Source organism: Corella eumyota, chromosome 3 (assembly GCF_963082875.1).
Source record: "Corella eumyota chromosome 3, kaCorEumy4.1, whole genome shotgun sequence".
Classification (NCBI taxonomy): Eukaryota; Metazoa; Chordata; class Ascidiacea; order Phlebobranchia; family Corellidae; genus Corella; species Corella eumyota.
Genome location: NC_137492.1, coordinates 207921 through 234969, shown reverse-complemented (window position 1 = coordinate 234969; position 27049 = coordinate 207921). Strand labels below are relative to the sequence as shown.

The 27049-nt window shown below is 32.4% G+C and overlaps 3 protein-coding genes across 4 annotated transcripts; all 3 read left to right on the top strand.

Annotated features, from left to right (window-relative positions):
- The first annotated feature begins 27 nt into the window (after positions 1-27).
- On the top strand, positions 28-14858 carry LOC145745862 (voltage-dependent calcium channel subunit alpha-2/delta-1-like). Its single transcript, XM_082564037.1, has 28 exons — positions 28-277; positions 1003-1075; positions 1225-1335; positions 1635-1694; positions 1865-2123; positions 2446-2648; positions 2817-3029; positions 3232-3341; positions 3610-3709; positions 4043-4215; positions 4584-4752; positions 5114-5185; positions 5252-5314; positions 5410-5537; positions 5809-5943; positions 6691-6791; positions 6943-7121; positions 7179-7376; positions 7789-7911; positions 8086-8133; positions 8192-8263; positions 9131-9302; positions 9379-9610; positions 9786-9938; positions 10286-10337; positions 10547-10626; positions 14203-14371; positions 14451-14858. Exons 1-28 carry the CDS (start codon positions 207-209, stop codon positions 14481-14483), a joined length of 3552 nt encoding a protein of 1183 aa, XP_082420163.1. The 5' UTR covers positions 28-206; the 3' UTR covers positions 14484-14858.
- On the top strand, positions 14451-24024 carry LOC145745866 (voltage-dependent calcium channel subunit alpha-2/delta-2-like). Of its 2 annotated transcripts, none has more exons than XM_082564043.1 (13): positions 14451-14585; positions 14759-14893; positions 16930-16977; positions 17036-17107; positions 17387-17558; positions 17635-17866; positions 18188-18340; positions 18704-18755; positions 18965-19044; positions 22359-22527; positions 22612-22746; positions 23115-23215; positions 23885-24024. In XM_082564043.1, exons 2-11 carry the CDS (start codon positions 14876-14878, stop codon positions 22642-22644), a joined length of 1029 nt encoding a protein of 342 aa, XP_082420169.1. In that variant the 5' UTR covers positions 14451-14585; positions 14759-14875; the 3' UTR covers positions 22645-22746; positions 23115-23215; positions 23885-24024. The 2 variants fall into 2 exon arrangements, with proteins under 2 accessions (XP_082420169.1, XP_082420170.1); XM_082564044.1 differs by having other exon boundaries at positions 14481-14585; positions 14774-14893.
- Positions 23119-27029, top strand: LOC145744939 (voltage-dependent calcium channel subunit alpha-2/delta-2-like). Its single transcript, XM_082562914.1, has 11 exons — positions 23119-23215; positions 23524-23543; positions 23885-24061; positions 24431-24553; positions 24727-24774; positions 24833-24904; positions 25239-25410; positions 25487-25718; positions 25893-26045; positions 26450-26501; positions 26711-27029. The coding sequence occupies exons 1-11, from the start codon at positions 23119-23121 to the stop codon at positions 26792-26794; spliced, it is 1230 nt and encodes a 409-aa protein (XP_082419040.1). The 3' UTR covers positions 26795-27029.
- The last annotated feature ends 20 nt before the right edge of the window (positions 27030-27049 follow it).

Genomic DNA, 27049 nt, shown 5'->3' with positions numbered 1-27049 from the left:
CCGAGACAGCTGCTTTAATTATTTTGACAGATTCGCGGCTCGCGAAATTTTGTTTCAATTCCAGATTTAATTTCATTCAAGATGGAATAAATTTGTAGAAAAATGTTAAATTGAAACCGGGTTTTATTTAAATAAACAAATTAGGAAGAAAAATTTAAAGGAACTAAAGTTAAACTTGAAATAAAGTTGGAAAAGTTATCGAAAAAATGTCGAAATCAATTTGGGTTTTTTTCTTTTATATTTTAGGAATTTGTTGCTTTTGCGAATCTTCAGAATGGTGAGTAAGTTTATTTAATGAATAATTAATGAGCAATTATAAAATTAGATTTTGTTCTATTTATAAAATTGTGTTTAAAAGAGACAATGCTGAAGTACGGGATGCGGGATAGTGCGGGACCGTATGTAAACGTTAATAAAAATTCGCGGAATGCGGCATTTTTGTACTTTCTGCAGGATAAATGCAGCATTTACCTTAAGGGATAAGGACTGATGCGTGATTGACTTTAAATGCTATGGGATGATGCGAAATCGACTATAAAGCGCAAGGAAAGATTAGAAAAGTTATAAAAATTTTACCTTTATTGCATTTAGAGATTTTTGTTAACGTTTACAAATAGCCTCTGTATTTTTCGCACCTCGCAACTTCTTGCATCTCATATTTCAGTACTATTCTTTAAAAGTTGTTAAAATTTTTTTAAATTTGCTAACATAGCCCAGTTAATATAACTTTAACCAGCATTTCACTATGCCTGGGCTTTATTTCTACTGCTCCCCTGTTCTAGCATCAATCTTGAGTAATGCACAAACAGTGGTTCTGTGGTTCAGTTAAGTTACCTTTAAGTTTATTGTACCCAAACTAATATAAAAGAGCTAAATCGATGTGAAAATTTGATTTTAAAAAGTTTAATTTCCATTACAAATCTCTGAAGTAACCTCAAGGTCACAAGAATCTGCAAAAATCACAACAACATTTTATAATTATATGTTTATTTATTTTCTCAGGTTAAAAACATGGGGCGATGATTTTGCGAGAAACATTGACATTGGGTTGCCACAAAATGAAAAACTAAAACAAGTAAAATATTATTTTTCAACTATATCTAATTAAAAAACTTTAATATGCTTGAGTGATACGAAATATAGTCTGTAAAAATGCAATTTATGGCCCACAAGATGTAATTGAAAATATGAAAAGTCAACCAGTTATTGTTGTTTTATCTTTAGATATACTTGGATGTAAATCCTGTCACCACAACTTTAAACTTAGATGAAATATTAGAGGACAAAATATCAAGATTACAAAATCTTTTTCAATCAGCTGAACAGAAAGTTGAGGTAATAAAAATAAATGTTAATATTTATATCATAACATTATTAAAATAAAATATTTGTTGGAGTAAGATTAAAAATAAATTTAATTGCAAGAGTAATTAATAATGCATGAACAGATAGATATATTTGCTTTTATTATAAAGTGATTCCTAATTAAAAGTATAGATTTAAATTTTATTGATTTTGAACCTGAAGTTTAATTACCCTGAACTCTAATCAATTTTCTGCATCAGCGTTCATTTAGATCTTGCAATTAAGCAAATTTGTTTTAATTAAAATGAATATTTAATTTTGGTTTTTAGGTTATTGCCGAAGCTGCAGAAAAAGTTCACCAAAACTTTAACAAAACAAAAAATCTTACGGTAGTTTTATTAAACTTTAACAATTAATTAAATTAATTATTGTCTTATAATTTTACAGTTCTAACTTGAACTATCTTACCGATTAATTTATTGTAATTAATTTTACAAAAACAATAATTAATAAGTAGACTAATTGGACAATATTAATTATTCAAACACCAATTTTACAGAGCAAAGATGTTAGGTTTTATGACAACGGAAATTTAAACGCAACGATCGTAAACGCTCAACAGTTCCCCACCAGCCCCAACTCAACCCTACTTTACTACAACTCAAAATGTGGGTGTGGGTACCAACTACCTGAGGGGCTTGACCCAGATGTTTGTTACCTACCACAAGGGGGCTTCACCCCTAATGAGGATTTCAATGGGCAAGATATTACCCTTACCTCAAGTGCTGTACATATCCCACTGGATGTTTATAATGAAGGTAAAATATATAACAAAAATATTTTATTTTAAAACTAATTAATTTCAAGTTAACTAAACCGTAAAAATGACATCAAGGAAAGATTAATTTAACCTTTAAAAGCAAGGCAAAAGCACTTAATTTAAAAAAAAACACAATCAAATTTGTTTTATGTACTTTTTCCTTTTAAATCAAAAATGCAAACTAATCTTTAATTTAATTAAAAATGCAAATTATTGTTTTTATTTAACTAAACTATAAAAATGACATTAAATTAAAAACAGTTTAGGAAAATTTGTTTTTTTTTCTATTTTTAAACAAAAATTTCAAATTAATTTTTCAGCTGAAAACATTTTAAGTGATGTGGCTTGGTCCCAACAACTCGACCAAATCTTCAAGGAACAATTCTGTAACTCTACCTCCACCCGGTGGCTGTATATTGCAACGACGAACGGGGTCCTTCGGTACTTCCCTGGACGACCTTGGAGCAAGGATTGTAGCAAAGTTGACCTTCACGATGCCAGGATGGAAACTTGGTTTGTTCAGGTTACAACTCCTGTTCTACTTTAATTTCTGTTATTATTTAATTAATCAATTGCTAATAAAGTTTTATTTTTAAATTAAAATTCTTTATTAATTTCTAATTAAAACAACAAAATTAAATTTATTAAAATTTTAATAACATAATTAATAATAAATAAATTATCCCAACAGAGCATATCGTCTCCGAAAGACGTTCTTATAATGATCGACACTAGTGGGAGCATTATTGGTTTGACCTTGAACCTCATCAAACAATCGGTTCGTCATCTGATGAACACTTTGAGTCGGAACGATTATTTTAACATCTTCACTTTCAACAAGGAAGCATCTTTCCTCAATCCTGATTGCCCGGGGTTGATCCAAGCTCTTCCCAATTATAAAGAGGTTTGTTAATTAAGTTTTAATTAGTTAAGATGAATTAATTAGTGTTGAATTTTATGTAAGAATGATTATCAGTTTAAGGACCATCTTTTATTTTATGAAATTTAATTCTTAGTTGCTTTAATAGAATTTATTTTTTAATATAATATCTTTAACCTTGCTTATATTGTAATACTGTTTAATCTAACAACTTTTACATCTTTAGCTTGCTATAGAATGGTTAAGCCAGATCCCTGAACCTCATAATTCATCGTCGTTTGAGAACGGTTTTGATTTTGCTTTCCAACTTTTAAGTAATTCCACCAACAATACAAGGTGAGTACTTATTGAACATTGTCAACTTGTGTCAATATTCATTTAACTTACAATACTACAACCTTATGGCCATTCGGTGACAGTATAAATGCTTTTTTTTACCTAAATAACTGAGCATCTTAAAACTATATAACTTGTAATTGCTATAGTGTTACTTAACATTTTTATTGTCGTTGTTGTAGGTCAATAAGCATCTTAGAAATGTTATATCTTGTTGTACAGTTAAAACAGTCTTAACTGTCTTATGTTTCTTAATTATTGTTTGTAGGTCAATAAGGTCATCATGTAACCCAATCATATTGTTGTTGACCGATGGAGGGGACAACTACCCCGCTCAAGCATTTGAGAAGTGGAATCTACAAAAACATGTAAGCACCCATACCTTGAGTTATTGATCTTTGTCAGTGATTTTAATAAGGTTTTTTTGTTTATATTTTTATCATCGTAGAGTACCAACAGTTACCCTGACCCAGTCTCAAGTTGCCTTTGGCAGTTAGGAATATTATATAGATCGTAAAACCGATAATTATGCTGTTGATTAAGCGTTGGCTCAGCAGCAGTTTATACCATTTATAGTGCCTTACTCAAGGGCGCTACAGCATAATAGCATTGGGAATTAAAACTAGTACCTCATGTGATGTAGGAAGTGTTCTGACCACTACACCATAATGCTGGTTTTAAAAATCATTGTTAATTCACAGACCCGGGTTTTCACCTACTCTGTGGGTAAACACTTCCTGAGCACGGGTTCGTTGAGGGAGATGGCTTGCAACAACAGAGGTCAGTTCAACAAGATTCCATCCAACAGTGCAACAACCCACGAGACCATCAAGTATCTGGGCAAGATCAGCAAACCTCTCGCTTATTCTAATGTGTAAGTTGTGCCGTAGTTTAGTGTTTGAAATCATTATTCTTGCTTAGTGTGGCAATATTGGTTTATAAGGCGGTATTATAAAGTTATTTATGACTGGGTCATTTAATTTTACAGTTTTGTGTTAAGGCTTAGTGGATGATACATTTACAAATATATGTCTGTATGTGTATGTGTTTGTGTTTGTACAATTTATAGGCGTACAAAATAAATAAAACTGCTGTTTGTGGTGTGCAGGTAAATTATCATTAACTAATTTTATTTGAGAGTTGTGACCATATTACAACAATTCAAATGCACATTATAAAGCAAACTTGTGTTATCTCCTACCTTTACTGAGCTACTAATAAAAACAACTTAAACTTTTACAGCAAAGTGAATCAGTGGACGTTGCCGTACGAAGACCACAACGGACTGGGAACAGTTTTAAGCGTCACCAGACCTGTGTATGATAACCGGCCGTCCAAACTAGGAGTGGTGGCCATCATAGGTGCTGATGTGTTGTACAAGGATGTAGAGGAAATTATGGACATGGCTCAGGTAGAAAAATAAAATATATTTAAAAGGTGGAACTTTAAATTAGCTTGGTTTATTTTAAGTTAATATGAGAATAAAAATTAACTTTACCAACAGCATGGTTTAGTGGTTTGGGTTCGATCCCTACTGCTTTTAAGCTGTAGCGCCTTTGAGTAAGGCACTATAAACGGTATAAACTTCTGCTGAGCCAGTACTTAATCAGCAGTTTAATTATCTGACAATTATAATCTATAATATTCCAAACTGGCAAAGGCAACTTAAGACTGGGTTGGGGTAACTGATGTTGCTTTTGTTTTAGCTGTGGGCTGTGATATCTACCTTTCCACATCAAGATATAAATATTAACTTTATTAATTTGTTATAGTATGGAGTGAATGCTTATTCATTTGGAATGGAGAACAACGGACTTTTATTTCACCATCCTTTATTAAAACAGGTTATTTTGTACATCAATTTAAATCTTTAGTTTAAAATATTTTAACATTTACTTCTTTATATTCAGGGCGTAGGTGAGTTGCCAACCACGGTTGATTTATTAGACATGGAGCATTCAAACTTTACAACGGTAACAAATTATTACTTTCATGGTTTATTGAATAATAATAGAAAGTAATTGATTGATATTTAGATTTCTAATTTATTTCTTTATTTAACTTTTAGCTTCGGACTGCCATGCTGTACAAAGAATCTGGCCAACAATCATTCAACCGTATCTTTCTACATAGAAATCATATAATGGAGACCGAATATACTTTCTCTTTCTCAAGTTTACCAAACTCAGTGTTTAGGTTTGATGAAAATTATTTAATATTGTTTTTTTTTAAATAAATTTGTTTTATTGGAGTTTTGATATTGTGCTTATTTAATTATTAATGTTTTTTTAATTTGTTTTTTATTGTTTTTATATTAAACAATATTTTTTATTGATACTTATTAATTATTAATTTCTAATTTAAATTTTAAACAATGTTTTATTAGTGTAAACCAAAGTTATTTAATTAACATATTTTGTAAAAATCAATAAGAATTTGAAACCAAAACTTTAATTATTTGTTCCAGTATTGCTGTTGGTTTGCCCAGCTCACAACTTGAACAACAAACCTCATTGAACTACAACAACATTGGGCTAGAGAGTATTTATTTCAACCAATCAAATGTGAGGACTATTGTCAGTGGGGTGAAGTGCAAACCAAGGTAAGTTCATGTTATTTTTTTTGCTTCTGGTTTTTGTCGCAAGATGATATTAACCACAAGTAAAAGTAAATCTGAAACCTGGAATTGTACATCAAAATTTTTAAACAACAACTACATCAAAATACCAGATGTTGTTTAAAAATTTTGGTGTAAAATTCCAGTGGCCGAAATTAATTCTAGGTTTCAGTTTTTACTATTTTTTGTATCACAACTTGAAAGCAATGAAGTTTAAGCAATGGGCCTAAGGGTTTTACGATGCAGTGGCTATTAAACCTAGGGTCACTGTAGTGGGAATTAAACCTAGGACATTAAAGCTTTTAGAGCAACTAATAGCAAACCTAATAAACAGAGCTTAAATTTATTTCTTTGGGCCATTAAATTTTGTTGATATCCACAGAACCATTTGTGGCAAAATTTGTGGCAAAATCATTTTAAGTGGTTGGTATTTTGGTGTAGCTGTTTTTTTAAAATTTGTGTGTGAAATGCCAGTGGCTGAAATTAATCCCATGGTTTTGGTTTTTACTGTTTTGTGTATTACAACTACAAATCAAGGAGAATTAAACCCAGGGTCATTGCTCTTCTGTGGCAGTCAAATTCAAACCTAAAACCTTAGGTCCAAATTGGCAGTGGAAATCAAGCCTAGGAACTTAGAGCTTGAGTAGCAATAAATATCAATGCTAATAAACATAAAGGTAATGTTTACTTAACCTCTGTTCTTTAATAACTAAACTATCTTAATATTAACAGAACCATGAACACAACCTCCCAACCAACCTGCTCCAATGCTGGCAACAAAACAAATATTTTCACCCTCAATTTGGAGGATATCAGCTCAGTTTGTGGCGAGGGTGAGTTCATCTTTTCAATATAAGGGTCATGACTTAACCCCCAGGTTGTATTAGGTTATTGTTGAACTTGTGATATTTTGGGTTTTTATAAATTTGATTCAACTTAAAAGTTTAAATATTCTAAAAATAATTGATTGTGATTATATTTCAGACAACATTGAAACCGACGAATTGACCTTGATCAAACTTCAAGGTTACCTCATGAAACGCTTGAACGAATACTGGGTTGAACAAACCAACCATGACGTTGTGCTTGGTCGATTTGCCATCTCGGACTCCGACCCCATTGTTCTCACAACAATGTATAACAATGATCTCATTGTTGACAAGGTGAGACATATTTAAAAAAAATAATTAAAAAATTTTAATTAAAAATTAATTAATTAGGAATTGGATTCATATTTATTGGACCGTGACAATATTCGTCGAAAGTTTTTGTCTGTTTCTATGACAACCTACCAACTGGTCAAGTTTGACCTTCCTGTGACCTTTAAGGATGTCACTACAAGTTTAAATGAGGTCACTATGACATCACAACCTGATGAGGTCACAACTTATACTGAACCATGGACAACAACAAAAACTGTAAATATTAAAATTTGTTAAAAAGTTTAATTAAATAAGTTGAAATAATAATGATTTTTTTTATATTTATTTATCTTCAATGTTGGTAAGTTGACTTTATGGCCTAAACATTGAGTAACATCACTTACTCCGACCAAGTCTTGAGTTGCCTGTGGCGGTTTGGAATATTATAGATTATATTTGTTCAATGATTATGCTGCTGATTAAATGCTGGCTTAGCATGAGTTATTACCGATTATAACGTTTTACTAAAGAGCACCACAACATGAGAGCAGTGGAAATCGAACTCGGGACCTTATGTAGAAAAGTGTTCTGACCATCAGACTGCCTGACTTACTAATTGTTTCTATGTTTAACTTAACTAATATTTAACTCCAAATTATTTGTTTGTTAATTTGTTTTGTTGTTGAAGGTAAGTTATGTGATAGCAAGCAAACCAGTTGAGTTGTCCAACCAAGATGTTCCAAGTGTGACCGGGTTGGTCCTCGATCAACAAATATTCACCCAAATCCTCTACAACTCGTCACAAATACAAGTCAGTATTGGCCCCCATATAAGGGGGTTAACTTATTAGATTGTGGGTTATTGAAATAGGCCCAACTATGGATATTCTAACTCTAAATGAAAACTGATTTTGGAATTATTAATTTGTTGCCCATATAAGTAATTTAAAGTTAAACCAATGTTAATAATCTTTCCTTTTGTTTAGTGCAACGATGGAATAAACTGTTTTGGAATTTATAATTGCCAGTCCCAGGTAAGTTTTACTCAATAAATAAAATTGTTTTCATGTTTTAAATTTTGTTTTGTTGAAGGATCGGATGTGTTTGTTGTTGGATGGAGCTGGGAATCTTATTTCAACCAATCAGGAAGAACATCAGGATAAGGTAGGCACTTTTGAATGGGTAAGCACTTTTACCTGGGTGGGTACTTTTGATTGGGTAGGCACTTTTAATTGAGTGGACACTTTAAATTGGTTAGGCACTTTGTTGGGTAAGCACTTTTAAGTAGGTAGTTACTTTTAATTGGGTAGGTACTTTTAAGTGAGTGGACACTTTAAACTTGGTAGGCACTTTTAATAAGGTAGGCACTTTTAAATGAGTAGGCACTTGTAATTCGGTGGGTACTTTAAATTATGTAAGCACTTTAAATTAGGTAAGCACTTTGTTGGGTAGGCACTTTTATCTGATTAGAGGATCTATTTGTGTTTTAAAAAATTTTATTATAATTCAGGGTACGAAATAACGTTTAAAAAACGATTCGCTAAAAATGAGGTCGCATTTTTAGAGTAATTATTAGGTTCAAGTCATAATCTTCGTTTTTTTGTAACACTTGACGCGTTGCCTGGCATTTTTAAAATGTAACGTATCGTTAAACAATCGTTAAGAATATTTTGCACGAAAAACAAGACATTTTTAATTCTTTTAAGGCTGTGTTATGCATTTAAAAAATTGCGCAACAACTGAACGATCTCGGGAGCGAAATTTACGCATTGCCAAAACATGGAAAGTTATTGTTATTAAATGCCCTACAGTAACCTACATTTACGCAGGATAATGATAATGTAATTAAATTAGTGTGAAACCGGTGTAAAATAGATCGTAAAAATACACACGAGAGTTTTATCACTACCTGCCCCTTTTTTGGTTGATTCGCTATTTCTAATATATTTGTAAAAAATGATTCGCTTTTAGCGAATAGCGACCCGTTATTTCGTTCTCTGTAATTGTTAATAATTTTAACTTTATCCTCAGTTGGGAGAGTTTTTTGGCAACACTGACGGTGAATTGTTAAAAGCACTGGAGCGTGACAACATCTATGTTTCCAAGTATTTCTACGACCACCAAGCTTTGTGTGACGCGGTTGAAATTAACGGAAACACTGCACCTCGTTTGATTCCAGCGATCACAAATATTATAAATATCGGTGAATACCTGGGTTATATCAGTGACCCCTGTTTGGGGTACATGGGGCTGGGTTTAAATTGTGTTTTGAACTTCAGGTTGGTGGACGACATCCAGTATCACCATCACAGCTCAGCACTTTATCCTCGTTCTACAAACTTTTATCCAAACTATCCTGGGTTCGGCCGAAGTCAAACAAAACAAACATTCGACCTTGGAGGTCGCGCAAGTTAAACAAACTGGTTGTGTGCTAGGACATCTAGTGTTGAGTTTTGGGGAGCAGATCTGGTCACAAGGTGGAGTGGCTAACTGCAGGAACTTATGCAACAGGTTTGGTTTTCTTCAAGTTTTAGAAACATTTTAAAATAACCAGAAATTTTAGAATTTTGTTAAAGATGTAGAAATTGGTTTTGTGCATTGTGTTATTATACCTAAGGTCCTACACTAAATGTTTTGGGCTGTAAAGTTAGTTTAAGTTGAAACTGAGGATAAACTATATTTGTAGAACTTACTCTGCCACCAGGATACCAGCATCTAATTTATTGTTTGTGGTGGCTGACACTGGACTTCAATGTTCAAGCGACAAAAACTTTTGTTTTGAAACTTATCGTGACCTCGTGGTGGACGTAACCAACCAACAACCTTGCCCTTCTACCAGGTTTGTGTTGTTTTGTATATATCTTTATCTCGATGTGGGAAGGTCAACTGCGTGACCTAAACATAGAGTAACATCTGTTATCCCGACCCAGTCTCGAGTTGTCTTAAAAAGTTTGGGATATTATAGATTATAATTGCCCGATAATTTAGCTGCTGATTAAGTGTTGGCTCAGCAGAAGTTCATACCGTTTGTAGCATCTTACTTAAGGGCGCTACAGCATGAGAGCAGTGGGGATTAAACTCACTACCTATGCAGTGTAGAAAGTGTTTTAACCACTACACCATGCTGCCTGTAAAAGTTAATTAACCCAAGTTGTTTCTGCTTATAATGAATGATTTGTGTTTTAGATATTGTCGAAACCCGATGGAAAGTTGTTTCGATGCAAAGACTTTACCGCAGGTTTGTTCTTATTATTGGTGGTCACATGATCACTTTAACCTTCAATATATTGTTGACCTTGGTATATTGTTTCTACTAATCATAAGCTTAAGTAGTTGTTACAATATGGCAGCAGTGGGAATTAAACCTAGGACCTTATATGATGCTTTTTTAACAACTCAGCCACATTTTCTGTTAACATCGTTTAATATTTTGGTTTATTTTCACAGGAGTTGGATCAGGATTGTGGAGCAAAAATACTTTATCCTCAACTTACGATCCTCTCACTTCTTACCATCCTGATATTAAGGTGACAATGACTTCACACAACCCCAATTATTTGCATGGTTTACCCTAGGGGTGTCCCCCCCCCCCCCAAGATATTAGAGGGGTCCTTGTTTTGCATGTTTATTTATTTTGGTGAATTTATTTTTGGTGGCAATTTATGAAAGTGATCTTCCATTTAATGCAGTAATTCTTATTTTTGCACTATTTATTATTTTACACAAGTTGCTATTTTATTTTCAACATTTTTAAGTTTCTTAAGTTTTTGCACTTTTAAGTTTACAACAAAGTTTTATAACAAAACACAATTATGTTTATTTCATGTTTTGAAAATTATGTTTATTTTAATTTTATGTTTTTAATTAGAAATTAGTTTTAATATTTTATTTTCTGCATGTTCTTTTAAACTTGTTTTACAAAAATAATAAAAACTTTTAACTTTTTAGTTTCTAATTATGGACCTTAACATTTTAATTCTAAAAACTTAAAGAATTAATTAATAATCTTTAAATTTTGGTTTAGATTTATTGAAAATCATATAAAAACATTTATTAGGCTACATAAGGTAGAGGATAAATAATTTTGTTAAGTAACAAATGTAAATAATAACTTTGTTTGTTGAGTAAACAATAGGTCTTGTGATCGGTTCTTTGTTAAAATTAACATTTGACCGAAAATAATTTAGACAACTTTACTAGATTAAGTTAAATTATTTATAAGTTTATTTTTAAACTTAAAATTTTGTATTGAAATTTAAGATTGTGTTAACATTCTAATTCAGCCTTGTTTTAGTGTATAGAGAATAATAACTGAGGCGTAACAGTTTTGAGGTTGGCTATAAGCCTTGTTCTGTTGAATTGTTGGCAAGTTTATGCTTGAGTTAATTTAAATAATTTCACGCTAAAGTTGAACTTGAGAGTGTTTTAAGTAACAGCAATTTAAATAACTTATAACCTTGTTGGGATTTATTAATTGGTTTTGCAATGAAGTTTCTAGAAAAAGAATATAAACTTGCTGCTGAGTTTAAACAATTCTGTAAAGAAACAAATGTAATTGTTTTAAAACCCACCATGATTGATACGGAGTTAAATAAACTTGCTGCTGAGTTAAAACAACTTTGTGTAGAAACACAAGATGGAAAGTGGAAGGAAAATAAACCACAAGAATCAGCAAAAATTCTCCACAAAATGGGGTTGCTTTATAAGGAGAAAAGTCCTGATAAATTGAGCTTGATAAGAAGTTGTGCACTTTTAAATTCAGCTATAGTGAGAATTCTTTTAAATGTTGAAACAATTAGGAAAGATCTAGATAATCTTTGCTCACATTTGCTTAAAATATCAAAAGCAGATCAACCTTTGGCAAATTTAAGAAATATTTCTGCAAAAGTTGCTGAAAAAGTTAAAAAACTGAGAGAAAATACTGAAAATAAACTGCCGTTAGAACCTATTCCTTTTAACATACTAGAAGCAAAATTAAAACAACTAGAATGTGATAAAATACAAACAATTTGTGCTATACAAGATGATATAGCCAGTCAATACACTTCTATCATGCAATTTATAGCTGAAAAAGGTGTCAAAATCACAGGAAAACCTCCATGTAAGTTTGCCATAGCTGGAATGGGGTCTCTTGCACGAAAAGAAATAACTCCTTACTCTGACTTTGAGCACATTATTTTGCTGGATGACAACAAGAAAGTGGATAACAACACTCTGGAATATTTTAGATGGTTTTCTGTCATTTTTCATTTTATTATCTTGAATTTAGGAGAAACTATTATTCCATGTGTTGCAATTCCAACTTTAAATGATTATTACAATAAAAGTGGAATTGATTGGTTTTTTGATTGCTATTCTAAGCGTGGAATTTCTTTTGATGGAATGATGCCTTCTGCTTGTATTTTTCCACTAGGAAGACAAGAAGGTACCACAAACAAGCCATGGCTAACAGAACTAATTCAACCTGTTAGTAAAATGATTAAGTATCTTGACTCTGATGTGGATTTAAAGAATGGTTATCACTTAGCTGATGTGTTAAAACGAACATGTTTTGTTTATGGAGATGAAGAAATTCACAAGCAATATTGTGATCTGGTTAAACAAAAACTTAAAACAGAAGATTCTTTTCAAATCAATTTAGATTTAATTAAAAATCTAAAGAAGATAAATAATTTAGATTATGTTAGTGCATTAGGCACAAACAATCAACCATTTAATATAAAACAAAATGTCTACAGAACTATATCGCTATTCTTGACAATTATTTGTGATTTTTTCAAAGTTTTTTCCACCGGATTTAATGCAATAAATAAGTTAGAAAAAAAAGAAATAATTGATTTAAGAACTTCCCATCATCTTAAGTATGCTCTGTCTGTTGCTTGTGAAGTTAGACTAAAACTTTATACAAAAAAACAAGGTCAAGATGATTATATTGATAAAGGTACAACTTTTCAAGGTTTAAATGATTTAGATCCAGCTAAAGAGTTAATTCAAGCTGTTGGAACAGCAAGTCTTGTTAGATATTTTGAAATTTTGTTTAATTTGGAATATTTAACGAATATTCGAGTTAATAGTTTAACAGAAGAAAAAATTTTGGTTAAAATTTCAGACCAACAAACTTCAACTTTTAAGTTTTGGCGGAGTTTAGCGTATTTACGACAAACCAAACAAACTATATTAGAATGGGAGAAAAGGAAATCTTTAAACTGGTTGAAAAATGATGACGAGGGATTATCTATTACAATTCTTGTTGGTAATGCCTATTTTGCTGAAGAAAAATTTCAAGTTACATTAGATTTGCTTAAAGAAATAGAACCTTATGCTCAACCTGGTACCAGAGAATATTTTTTTATTTCTCACTTAACAATAGAATGTTTTTATGCATTAAAAGAATATCAGCAAGTAGAAACAATATCTCAACCATTTCTCCACAACTTTCCAATATCAAACCAGGAAATTGGATCACAGCTTGCAATACTTAGTAAATGTGGCATCTCACAATTTAAACTTAACAAATCAAAAGTTGCACTTTCAACTTATTTAAAACATTCAGTGATCGATAAAAATTTACTTTCAGAATGCCCAAATGAAATGTTAGAAATATATCGAGGCATTGGAGCATGCTATAAAAAACTTGGTGAACCTGAAGAAGCAAAATCTAACTACAACAAAGCACAAACTCAACTAAACAAACTAACAGTTAAACCAACAATAGCACAATATGATATTTATTACAATTTTTACATTTGCTACAAAAAATTGGGTAAACAAGATGAAGCTTTAAAGTATAAAAAGCTAGCTGATGAAATGTACCAACAATTTAGTGAAACTGAAAAACTTAAATTAAACAAAATGAGATGAACTTTATAAAATAGAATTTTTATTTTCTTTATATGATGTTAGTGTTTGGTTTATTGCGAAGAATAATAATTAATTTAAAATTATTGAAGTTAACGAACATATAAAATTGTATTTAACAAAGTTAGAGTTTACTAACTCTATTTGTTTTATGTTTTCTCTTAATTCAATCTTTAAATTACTTAAAATTGTAATTATTTATTAACTTTTGATGCTGCAACATAACGGTGCCTTTATGTTAATAGTAAAGTGAACGAGTGGACGTTGCCGTACGAAGACCACAACGGACTGGGAACAGTTTTAAGCGTCACCAGACCTGTGTATGATAACCGGCCGTCCAAACTAGGAGTGGTGGCCATCATAGGTGCTGATGTGTTGTACAAGGATGTAGAGGAAATTATGGACATGGCTCAGGTAGTAAAAATATATTTGAACGGTAGAACTTTAAATTAGCTTGGCTCTTTGTTACTGTAAAATTAATTATTTGTTCCAGTATTGCAGTAGGTTTGCCCAGCTCACAACTTGAACAACAAACCTCACTGAACTACAACAACATTGGGCTAGAGACTATTTATTTCAACCAATCAAGTGTGAGGACTATTGTCAGTGGGGTGAAGTGCACACCAAAGTAAATTCTTGTTTGTTTATATTTTGCTTTTTGTGCCTGTGGCAAAATCATTTTAAGTGGTTGGTATTTTGGTGTAGTTGTTTTTTAAAAATTTGTGTGTGAAATGCCAGTGGCTGAAATTAATCCCATGGTTTTGGTTTTTATTGTTTTGTGTATTACAACTACAAATCAAGGAGAATTAAACCCAGGGTCTCTGCTCTTCTGTGGCAGTCAAGTTCAAACCTAAAACCTTAGGTCCAAATTGGCAGTGGAAATCAAGGAACTTAGAGCTTGAGTAGCAATAAATATCAATGCTAATAAACATAAAGGTAATGTTTACTTAACCTCAGTTCTTTTTTTTTTTTTTATTTATTTTGGTTTTTCGCGCGTTGATAAAAGTAAATAATAAATACGATATACAATTAATATTACAACAATGCGACGGGAAAAAATGACAAAATCAATTTAATGATTTAAAACATGCCAAAAGTATTAGTATTTACATGAAGATTTTAATTATTTTATGGCATGGTCACCAAACCCAGTATAGATTATATTATTAATAAATGCAATAAATAAAATACATTTTACAGAATATACACCAAAAAAATAAAACTATAACAAAGGAGTGACGAAATAACAAAATAAAATTGTACGAAAAAAAAAGAAAGTCACGACACATTTGATTTATAATAGTAAAGCAATCACTGTCGATGGTAGTTACAGTGTAAAAAATAACTTAAAGAAAATAATAATTACGTTTAATATAACCCAGTATGGCTCTAGTAGGAAAGCACGAACTGGTCATGATAAATTGCATGTGATAAAGGGACTAACCGAAATAAACCTACCTAAAGAAAGAACGTCCCAGAATGGCCTTTCACAACGTATATCACATACAACGCACAAAAATATTAAACAACCCACCAACTAGTGGGGGTTCACGTATATAGAGTAAGTGAATATAAATGTTTAAAACTAGTTAATAATAGAAAAGAAAGAGGAAACTTGATAAATTAAAATATTTACATTGATAGTTTAAAGAGAGATTGCATAATTAAGTTAAGTTTGTGACGCAAAGTCTTAGAGTAGCTGAATGAATAAGTAGCTTTGTATGGTCCAAATTATTTGTTCAGGGTGGTTGGAGGAATATGATAAGGTTGGTGTTGCTTTTTGAAGTATATGGTCTGAGAGCCCAGTCTGAAAAAACAAAAAAATTCTCGGCCGTAATAAGTTCTTAGTTAATGTATTTATAAGGATAATTTACTGGTAATTTATTGAAAACGATGCTACTTTGGTGTTTTGACACTGGGTTTGGCAAAATTTTAAAGGGTTATTAAGCATAGGAGTTTTGGAATTGTAGCACACAGTGTAACAAAAAAAAAATATATAAAAAATACATAAAAAAAAAAAAAAAAAAATTATTGTGAGTACTTAGGTGCAGTCAAGGAATAATGCAATTACAAATTAAGTGAAAAGGTTAGTAAAAAATAAATTAGGAAATAAAACTGTTTCACAAGTTTGGCATGACCTGTTATCAGCATGGACTGCCTTTCGGAACAACAAACTATTGCACAGCACACTTACAGTGAAATTTACAGTGACATAGGCATGACCTGTTTAAATACATGGACTGCCTTGTTTAAAAGTGAATATTTTAAGTACAAAATAAATACAATAGAGAATAAAATAATGTGTTTTTTTTGTTGAAAGAATAAAAACATCACAAGCAAATCTAACAGTGAATATGTAGTAAGAGAAATGGTGGTTAGCATGCATAAATAAGTATAGGTGCTTATCTGTGTGTGAATTATTATTTAAGGTTAGGGTGAATAATTTCGGACAATAGATGGTTTTTGAGTTTTTTATTGAAGGTTTTGTTTGAACAGTTTAGCTTAATAATTTTATCAGGTAATTTATTCCAGATTTTAACACCAGATTGAATAGGCCTAACTATTAATATTCTAACTCTAAATTTTTTTTTTTTTTGTATATATCTTTATCCTCGATGTGGGAAAGTCGAATGCGCGACTTAAACATAGAGTAACATCAGTTACTCCGACCCAGTCTCGAGTTGCCTGTGGCAGTTTGGAATATTATAGAGACTATAATTGCCCGGTAATTATGCTGCTGATTAAGTGCTGACTCAGCAGGAGTTCATACCGTTTATAGCGCCTTACTCAAGGGCGCTACAGCTTGAGATCAGTGGGGATTGAACCCACGACCTCATGGTAGTGTAGCAAGAGTTCTTATCACTACACCACGCTGCCGGGTCAAATGAAAACTGATTTTGGAATTATTAATTTGTTGCTCATATAAGTGATTTAAAGTTAAACCAATGTTAATAATCTTTCCTTTTGTTTAGTGCAACGATGGAATAAACTGTTTTGGAATTTATAATTGCCAGTCCCAGGTAAGTTTTACTCAATAAATAAAATTGTTTTCCTGTTTTAAATTTTGTTTTGTTGAAGGATCAGATGTGTTTGTTGTTGGATGGAGCTGGGAATCTTATTTCAACCAATCAGGAAGAACACCAGGATAAGGTAGGCACTTTCTATTTGGTAGGCACTTTTAACTGGGTAAGCACTATTAATTGAGTAAGCACTTTGTTGGGTAGGTACTTTTATTCGAGTAGGTACTTTTAATTGGGTAGGCACTTTTAACTGGGGAGGTACTTTTAACCGGGTAGGCACTTTTAATTGGGAAGGCACTTTTAATTAGGTAAGCACTTTGTTGGGTAGGTACTTTTATCTGATTAGAGGATCTTTTTGTGTTTTAATAAATTTCATTATAATTGTTAATAATTTTAACTTTATCCTCAGTTGGGTGAATTTTTTGGCAACACTGACGGTGAATTGTTGAAAGCACTTGAGCGTGACAACATCTATGTTTCCAAATATTTCTACGACCACCAAGCTTTGTGTGATGTGGTTGAAATTAACGGAAACACTGCACCTCGTTTGATTCCAGCGATCACAAATATTATAAATATCGGTGAATACCTGGGTTATATCAGTGACCCCTGTTTGGGGTACATGGGGCTGGGTTTAAATTGTGTTTTGAACTTCAGGTTGGTGGACGACATCCAGTATCACCATCACAGCTCAGCACTTTATCCTCGTTCTACAAACTTTTATCCAAACTATCCTGGGTTCGGCCGAAGTCAAACAAAACAAACATTCGACCTTGGAGGTCGCGCAAGTTAAACAAACTGGTTGTGTGCTAGGACATCTAGTGTTGAGTTTTGGGGAGCAGATCTGGTCACAAGGTGGAGTGGCTAACTGCAGGAATTTATGCAACAGGTTTGGTTTTCTCCAAATTTTAGAAACATTTTAAAATAACCAGAAATTTTAGAATTTTGTTAAAGATGTAGAAATTGGTTTTGTGCATTGTGTTATTATACCCTAGGTGCTGGGTTTGATTCCCACTTCTGGCATGTGCTTAAAACCTTAAGTAATGTACCAACTTTCTGCTGACCCAGAACAAACAAGTTATTAATCTGACAATATCACTAGTTCAACAATGAAGCAGATTGTCACAAATTAGGACCTGGGACTTACCCTAAATGTTTTGGGCCGTAAAGTTAGTTTTAAGTTAAAACTGAGGATAAACTATATTTGTAGAACTTACTCAGCCACCAGGATACCAGCATCTAATTTATTGTTTGTGGTGGCCGACACTGGACTTCAATGTTCAAGCAACAAAAACTTTTGTTTTGAAACTTATCGTGACCTCGTGGTGGACGTAACTAACCAACAACCTTGCCCTTCTACCAGGTTTGTGTTGTTTTGTATATATCTTTATCCTCGATGTGGGAAGGTCAACTGCATGGCTTAAACATGAGTAACATTTGTTATCCCGATCCAGTCTCGAGTTGTCTTAAAAGTGGGATATTATCGATTATAATTGCTCGATGATTATGCTGCTGAGTAAGTGTACTCAGCAGGAGTTCATACCGTTTGTAGCACCTTACTAAAGGTTGCTTCAGCATGAGAGCAGTGGGGTTTGATCCCCACTACCTATGCAGTGTAAAAAGTGTTTTGACTACTACAACACGCTGCTGGTCACTACACCATGATGCCTGTAAAAGTTGATTAACCCAAGTTGTTTCTGCTTATAATAAATGATTTGTGTTTTAGATATCGTCGAAACCCGATGGAAAGTTGTTTCGATGCAAAGACTTTACCGCAGGTTTGTTCTTATTATTGGTGGTCACATGATCACTTTAACCTTCAATATATTGTTGACCTTGGTATATTGTTTCTACTGACCATGAGCTGAAGTAATTGTTACTATATGGCAGCAGTGGGAATTAAACCTAGGACCTTATATGATGCTATATTAACAACTCAGTCACATTTTCTGTTAACATTGTTTAATATTTTGTTTTATTTTCACAGGATTTGGATCAGGATTGTGGAGCAAAAATACTTTATCCTCAACTTACGATCCTCTCACTTCTTACCATCCTGATATTAAGGTGACAATAACTTCACACAACCCCAATTATTTGCATGGTTTACCCTAGGGGTGTCCCCCCCCCCCCCCCCCCAAGATATTAGAGGGGTCCTTGTTTTGCATGTTTATTTATTTTGGTGAATTTATTTTTGGTGGCAATTTATGAAAGTGATCTTCCATTTAATGCAGTAATTCTTATTTTTGCACTATTTATTATTTTACACAAGTTGTTATTTTATTTTCAACATTTTTAAGTTTCTTAAGTTTTTGCACTTTTAAGTTTACAACAAAATTTTATAACAAAACACAATTATGTTTATTTTATGTTTTGAAAATTACGTTTATTTTAATTTTATGTTTTTAATTAAAAATTAGTTTTAATATTTTATTTCTGCATGTTCTTTTAAACTTGTTTTACAAAAATAATAAAAATTTCAACTTGTTAGTTTTTGATAATTATCTTAAAATTTTTAAAAACTTAAATTAATTTTTTTAAATTTTATTTGGATTTATTTGAAAATAGTAAAATATTTATACGTTAACATAAAATAGAGGATAATTAATATTGTATAGTGGCAAAAATAATAATAACTTTGTTTGTTGAGTAAACAATAGGTCTTTATGAGTATTTTTGAGTTTAATATCAGTTTATAGTTGTTGTGATCGATTCTTTGTTTAAGTTAACATTTGATCGAAACAATTTAGGCAACTTTACTAGAATAAGTGAAATTACTTTGCAATGAAGTTTAAAGAAAAGAAAAATAAACTTGCTGCTGAGTTAAAACAACTTTGTGTGGAAACACAAGATGGAAAGTGGAAGGAAAATAAACCACAAGAATCAGCAAAAATTCTCCACAAAATGGGGTTGCTTTATAAGGAGAAAAGTCCTGATAAATTAAGCTTGATAAGAAGTTGTGCACTTTTAAATGCAGCTATAATGAGAAATCCTTCAAATGTTGAAACAATTAAGAAAGATCTGGATAATCTTTGCTCACATTTGCTTAAAATATCAAAAGCAAATCAACCTTTGGCTAATTTGAGAAATATTTCTGCAAAAGTTGCTGAAAAAGTTAAAAAACTAAGAGAAAATACTGAAAATAAATTGTCACAGTTAGAACATATTCCTTATGAAATAGCTGAAGCAAAATTAAAACAACTAGAGTGTGCTAAAATACAAACAGTTTGTGCTATACAAGATGATATAGCAAGTCAATACACTTCTATCATGCAATTTATAGCTGAAAAGTGTGAAAAAATCATGGGAAAACCTTCGTGTAAATTTGCTGTAGCTGGAATGGGGTCTCTTGCACGAAAAGAAATAACTCCTTACTCTGATTTTGAGCACATTATTTTGCTGGATGACAACAAGAAAGTGGATAACAACAGTCTGGAATATTTTAAATGGTTTTCTGTCATTTTTCATTTTATTATCTTAAATTTAGGAGAAACTATTATTCCAAGTGTTGCAATTCCATCTTTAAATGATTTTATAATTGAAAATAATGGTGACTGGTTTTTTGATGGTTTTACAAAACGAGGAATTTCGTTTGATGGAATGATGCCACATGCTTGCAAGTTTCCACTAGGAAGACAAGAAGGTACCACAAACAAGCCATGGTCAACAGAACTAATTCAACCTGTCAGTGAAATGATTAAGTATCTTGACTCTAATGTGGATTTAAAAAATGGTTATCACTTAGCCGATGTGTTGAAACGAACATGTTTTGTTTATGGAGACGAAGAAATTCACAAACAGTATTGTGACCTGGTTAAACAAAAACTTAGAACAAAAGATTCTTCTAAAACCGAATCAAATTTAATTCAAGAATTAAATAAAATAGATTTTAATTCATATATTGGTGCACTAAGCATAAACAATCAACCATTTAACATAAAACAAACGGTCTATAGAACTATATCGCTATTCTTGACACTTATTTGTGATTTTTACAAAGTTTTTTCCACCGGATTTGAATCAATAAATGAGTTAGAAAAACAACAAATGATTGATTCAATGACTTCTCATCATCTTAAGTATGCTTTGTCTGTTGCTTGTGAAGTTAGACTGAAACTTTATACAAAAAAACAAGGCCAAGATGATTTTATCGATAAAGGGACAACTTTTCGAGGTTTAGATTTAGATCCTGCTCAAGAATTAATTCAAACCGTTGGAGCAGCAAGTCTTGTTAGATATTTTGAAATTTTGTTTAATTTGGAATATTTAACAAATATTAAACCTAATAGTTTAACGGAAGGAAACATTTTGGTTAAAATTTTGGATCAACAAATTTCAACTTTAAATTTTTTGCAAAGTTTAGCGTATTTACGACAAAACAAACAAATTATATCAGAATGGGAGAAAAGAAAATCTTTAAACTTGTTAAAAAATGATGACGAGGGATTATTAGTTACAATTCATGTTAGCAATGCCTATTTTTCTGAAGAAAACTTTAAAGTTGCATTAATGTTGCTTAGGGAAATACAACCTCGCATTCAACCTGGACATATGTTATATTTTGTTTTTTTTTAAATCAACAATAGAATGTCTCATTGCCTTAAAAGAATATGACCAAGTAGAAACAATATCTCAACCATTTCTCCAACACTTTCCAATACTAAACCAGGATATCAAATCACAGCTTGGAATACTTGAAAAATGTGCACAATCACAACTTGAACTTAACAAACCAGAAGTTGCACTTAAAACTTTATTACAACATTTAAAGATTGACCAAAACTTACTTTTAGAATGGCCAGGTGAAATGTGTTATATATATCGGGGTATGGGAGCATGTTATAAAAAACTTGGTAAATATGAACAAGCAATATTACAATTCAACAAAGCACAAACTCTACTAAACAAACTAACAGTTAAGCCAACAATAGTACAATATGATATTTATGTTGGTTTACACTTATGCTACAAAGCATTGGGTAAACAAGATGAAGCTTTAAAGTATGGCATACTAGCTGTTGAAATATACAAACAATTTAGTGAAACTGAAAAACTTAAATTAAACGAAATGCTATGTTAAATGTATTAGGAATTGAATCGGTGTTCAAGTTTTAAATGTAGAGTCTGTTTATTCTCCGAACTTTATGAAATAGAGTTTTTCTTTTCTTTATATGATATTAGTGTTTGGTTTATTGCGAAGAATAATAATTAATTTTAAATTATTGAAGTTAACGAACATATAAAATTGTATTTAACAAAGTTAGAATTTACTAACTTTATTTGTTTTATGTTTTCTCTTAATTCAATCTTTAAATTAATTAAAATTGTAATTATTTATTAACTTTTGATGCTGCAACATAACCGTGCTTTTATGTTAACAGTAAAGTGAACCAGTGGACGTTGCCGTACGAAGACCACAACGGACTGGGATCAGTTTTAAGCATCACCAGACCTGTGTATGATAACCGGCCGTCCAAACTAGGAGGGGTGGCCATCATAGGTGCTGATGTGTTGTACAAGGATGTAGAGGAAATTATGGACATGGCTCGGGTAGTAAAAATAAAATATATTTAAAAGGCGGAACTTTAAATTAGCTTGGCTCTTTGTTACTGTAAAATTAATTATTTGTTCCAGTATTGCTGTTGGTTTGCCCAGCTCACAACTTGAACAACAAACCTTATTGAACTACAACAACATTGGGCTAGAGACTATTTATTTCAACCAATCAAATGTGAGGACTATTGTCAGTGGGGTGGAGTGCACATCAAAGTAAATTCTTGTTTGTTTATATTTTGCTTTTTGTGCTTGTGGCAAAATCATTTTAAGTGGTTGGTATTTTGGTGTAGCTGTTGTTTAAAAATTTGTGTGTGAAACGCCAGTGGCTGAAATTAATCCCATGGTTTTGGTTTTTACTATTTTGTGTATTACAACTACAAATCAAGGAGAATTAAACCCAGGGTCTCTGCTCTTCTGTGGCAGTCAAATTCAAACCTAAAACCTTAGGTCCAAATTGGCGGTGGAAATCAAGCCTAGGAACTTAGAGCTTGAGTAGCAATAAATATAAATGCTAATAAACATAAAGGTAATGTTTACTTAACCTCTGTTCCTTAATAACTAAACTATCTTTATATCCACAGAACCATGAACACCACCTCCCAACCAACCTGCTCCAATGCTGGCAACAAAACAAATATTTTCACCCTCAATTTGGAGGATATCAGCCTAGTTTGTGGCGAGGGTGAGTTCATCTTTTCAATATAAGGGTCATGACTTAACTTCCCAGGTTGTATCAGTTCATTGTTGAACTTGTAGTAATGTGCAAATCAAAATGGTGACTGTAAATCGGCGATTTTTAAAGGTATTTTCGAACACCCTCAACGTCCAAAATCGGCAGAGAGACATTTAATTTTGTGTCACAAATAAACACTCACTTTACATGCCTTAACCACATAGTTCAATAAACTTTTTAGGAAATATTGTAACGTTATAACTCAAATAATGTTACGTTTACTTTTATTTGATAATTCTACCCAAAATCATTTACAGTAAAAGTGTTTTTAGTTCTTGTAAATTATACTGAATATTACGGTTAAATATTTAAACGTGTGAATAAGTAGAAGTGTTTAACATACAGGGTCAATTTTTTTGTAATTTAGTGACGATAAAGTTACCGGTTGTTTGGTCATGTTATTAGATCGTGATCGCGATCTGATCGGAAATTAATATTACGATTATGAGCCGATTTTGATTATATATAAAAAACAGCGATCAGCATGTCACTATTAACTTGTGATATTTTTCTCAGACTCTGACCCCATTGTTCTCATAACAATGATCTCATTGTTGACAAGGTGAGACAAAATTTAAAAAATAATTAAAAAATTTTAATTAAAAATTAATTAATTAGGAATTGGATTCATATTTATTGGACCGTGACAATATTCGTCGAATGTTTTTGTCTGTTTCTATGACAACCTACCAACTGGTCAAGTTTAACCTTCCTGTGACCTTTGATGATGTCACTACGTCATCACAACCTGATGAGGTCACAACTTATACTGAACCATGGATAACAACAAAAACTGTAAATATTAAAATTTAATAATGATTTTTTTATTTATTTATGAAAGTCGACTTCTGGCTTAAACATCGAGTAACATCACTTACTCCGACCCAGTCTCAAGTTGCCTTTGACAGTTTGGAATAATATAGATTATATTTGCCTGATAATTATGCTGCTGATTAAGTGCTGGCTCAGCAGGAGTTTATACTATTTATAGCCCCTTACTTAAGGGCACCACAACATGAGATCAGTGGGTATCGAGCCCAGGGTTTAATGTTGTAGAAAGTGTCCTGACCGTCACACTGCCTGATTTACTAATTGTTTCTATGTTTAACTTAACTAACATTTAACTTCAAATTATTTGTTTGTTAATTTGTTTTGTTGTTGAAGGTAAGTTATGTGATAGCAAGCAAACCAGTTGAGTTGTCCAACCAAGATGTTCCAAGTGTGACCGGGTTGGTCCTCGATCAACAAATATTCATCCAAATCCTCTACAACTCGTCCCAAATACAAGTCAGTATTAACCCCCATATAAGGGGGTTAACTAATTGGATTGGGGGTTATTAAATGGGCCTAACTATTGATATTCTAACTCTAAATGAAAACTGATTTTGGAATTATTAATTTGTTGCTCTTATAAGTGATTTAAAGTTAAAGCAATGTTAATAATCTTTCCTTTTGTTTAGTGCAACGATGGAATAAACTGTTTTGGAATTTATAATTGCCAGTCCCAGGTAAGTTTTACTCAATAAATAAAATTGTTTTCATGTTTTAAATTTTGTTTTGTTGAAGGATCGGATGTGTTTGTTGTTGGATGGAGCTGGGAATCTTATTTCAACCAATCAGGAGGAACATCAGGATAAGGTAGGCACTTTTAATTGAGTAGGCACTTTTAATTAAGAAGGCACTTTCAATTCAGTAGGCGCTATTGATTTGGGTGACACTTTTAATTGGGTAGCCACTTTCAACAGGATAAGCACTTTTAATTGGGTAGGCTCTTTTAACTGGGTAAGCACCTTTAATTGGGTAGGCACTTTTAGTGTGTAGGCAATTTAAATTGGGTAGGCACTTTTAAATGAGTAGGTACTTGTAATTGGGTAAGCACTTTGTTGGGTAGGTACTTTTATCCGCTTAGAGGATCTATTTGTGTTTTAACAAATTTCATTATAGCTGTTAATAATTTTAACTTTATCCTCAGTTGGGAGAGTTTTTTGGCAACACTGACGGTGAATTGTTGAAAGCACTGGAGCGTGACAACATCTATGTTTCCAAGTATTTCTACGACCACCAAGCTTTGTGTGACGCGGTTGAAATTAACGGAAACACTGCACCTCGTTTGATTCCAGCGATCACAAATATTATAAATATCGGTGAATACCTGGGTTATATCAGTGACCCCTGTTTGGGGTACATGGGGCTGGGTTTAAATTGTGTTTTGAACTTCAGGTTGGTGGACGACATCCAGTATCACCATCACAGCTCAGCACTTTATCCTCGTTCTACAAACTTTTATCCAAACTATCCTGGGTTCGGCCGAAGTCAAACAAAACAAACATTCGACCTTGGAGGTCGCGCAAGTTAAACAAACTGGTTGTGTGCTAGGACATCTAGTGTTGAGTTTTGGGGACCAGATCTGGTCACAAGGTGGAGTGGCTAACTGCAGGAATTTATGCAACAGGTTTAGTTTTCTCCAAGTTTTAGAAACATTTTAAAATAACGAGAAATTTTAGAATTTTTGATGATGTAAAAAGGAGTTTTGTGCATTGTGTTATTATACCTAAGGTCCTACACTAAATGTTTTGGGTTGTAAAGTTAGTTTTAAGTTGATACTGAGGATAAACTATATTTGTAGAACTTACTCAGCCACCAGGATACCAGCATCTAATTTATTGTTTGTGGTGGCCGACACTGGACTTCAATGTTCAAGCAACAAAAACTTTTGTTTTGAAACTTATCGTGACCTCGTGGTGGACGTAACCAACCAACAACCTTGCCCTTCTACCAGGTTTGTGTTTTTGTATAAATCTTTATCCTCGATGTGAAAGGTCAACTGCATGGCTTAAACATGAGTAACATTTGTTATCCCGACCCAGTCTCGAGTTGTCTTTAAAAGTTTGGGATATTATTAATTATAATTGCCCAATAATTTAGCTGCTGATTAAGTGTTGGCTCTGCAAAAGTTCCTACCGTTTATAGCATCTTAGTAAAGAGCGTTACAGCATGAGAGTAGTGGGGATTGAACCCACTACCTATACAGTGTAGAAAGTGTTTTAACCCCTACAACACGCTGCTGGTCACAACACCATGCTGCTGGTCACAATACCATGCTGCTGGTCACAACACCATGATGCCTGTAAAAGTTGATTAACCCAAGTTGTTTCTGCTTATAATAAATGATTTGTGTTTTAGATATCGTCGAAACCCGATGGAAAGTTGTTTCGATGCAAAGACTTTACCGCAGGTTTGTTCTTATTATTGGTGGTCACATGATCACTTTAACCTTCAATATATTGTTGACCTTGGTATATTGTTCCTACTGATCATGAGCTAAAGTAATTGTTACTATATGGCAGCAGTGGAAATTAAACCAAGGACCTTATATGATGCTATTTTAACAACTCAGTCACATTTTCTGTTAACATTGTTTAATATTTTGGTTTATTTTCACAGGAGTTGGATCAGGATTGTGGAGCAAAAATACTTTATCCTCAACTTACGATCCTCTCACTTCTTACCATCCTGATATTAAGGTGACAATGACTTCACACAACCCCAATTATTTGCAAGGTTTACCCTAAGGGTGTCACCCCTCCCCAAGATATTAGAGGGGTCCTTGTTTTGCATGTTTATTTATTTTGGTGAATTTATTTTTGGTGGCAATTTATGAAAGTGATCTTCCATTTAATGCAGTAATTCTTATTTTTGCACTATTTATTATTTTACACAAGTTGTTATTTTATTTTCAACATTTTTAAGTTTCTTAAGTTTTTGCACAATTATGTTTATTTT

Coding starts and splice junctions, on each gene's coding strand:
- LOC145745866 (XM_082564043.1), top strand. Junction 17,867..18,187: donor TGCAGGAATTTATGCAACAG/GTTTGGTTTTCT, acceptor CTATATTTGTAG/AACTTACTCAGCCACCAGGA. Junction 18,341..18,703: donor CAACCTTGCCCTTCTACCAG/GTTTGTGTTGTT, acceptor TTTGTGTTTTAG/ATATCGTCGAAACCCGATGG.
- LOC145744939 (XM_082562914.1), top strand. CDS start 23,119: ATGAACACCACCTCCCAACCAACCTGCTCCAATGCTGGCAACAAAACA. Junction 24,062..24,430: donor CATGGATAACAACAAAAACT/GTAAATATTAAA, acceptor TTGTTGTTGAAG/GTAAGTTATGTGATAGCAAG. Junction 25,411..25,486: donor CACAAATATTATAAATATCG/GTGAATACCTGG, acceptor TTTGAACTTCAG/GTTGGTGGACGACATCCAGT.
- LOC145745862 (XM_082564037.1), top strand. CDS start 207: ATGTCGAAATCAATTTGGGTTTTTTTCTTTTATATTTTAGGAATTTGT. Junction 4,216..4,583: donor CCTCTCGCTTATTCTAATGT/GTAAGTTGTGCC, acceptor AAACTTTTACAG/CAAAGTGAATCAGTGGACGT. Junction 7,122..7,178: donor ATGATCTCATTGTTGACAAG/GTGAGACATATT, acceptor TTAATTAATTAG/GAATTGGATTCATATTTATT.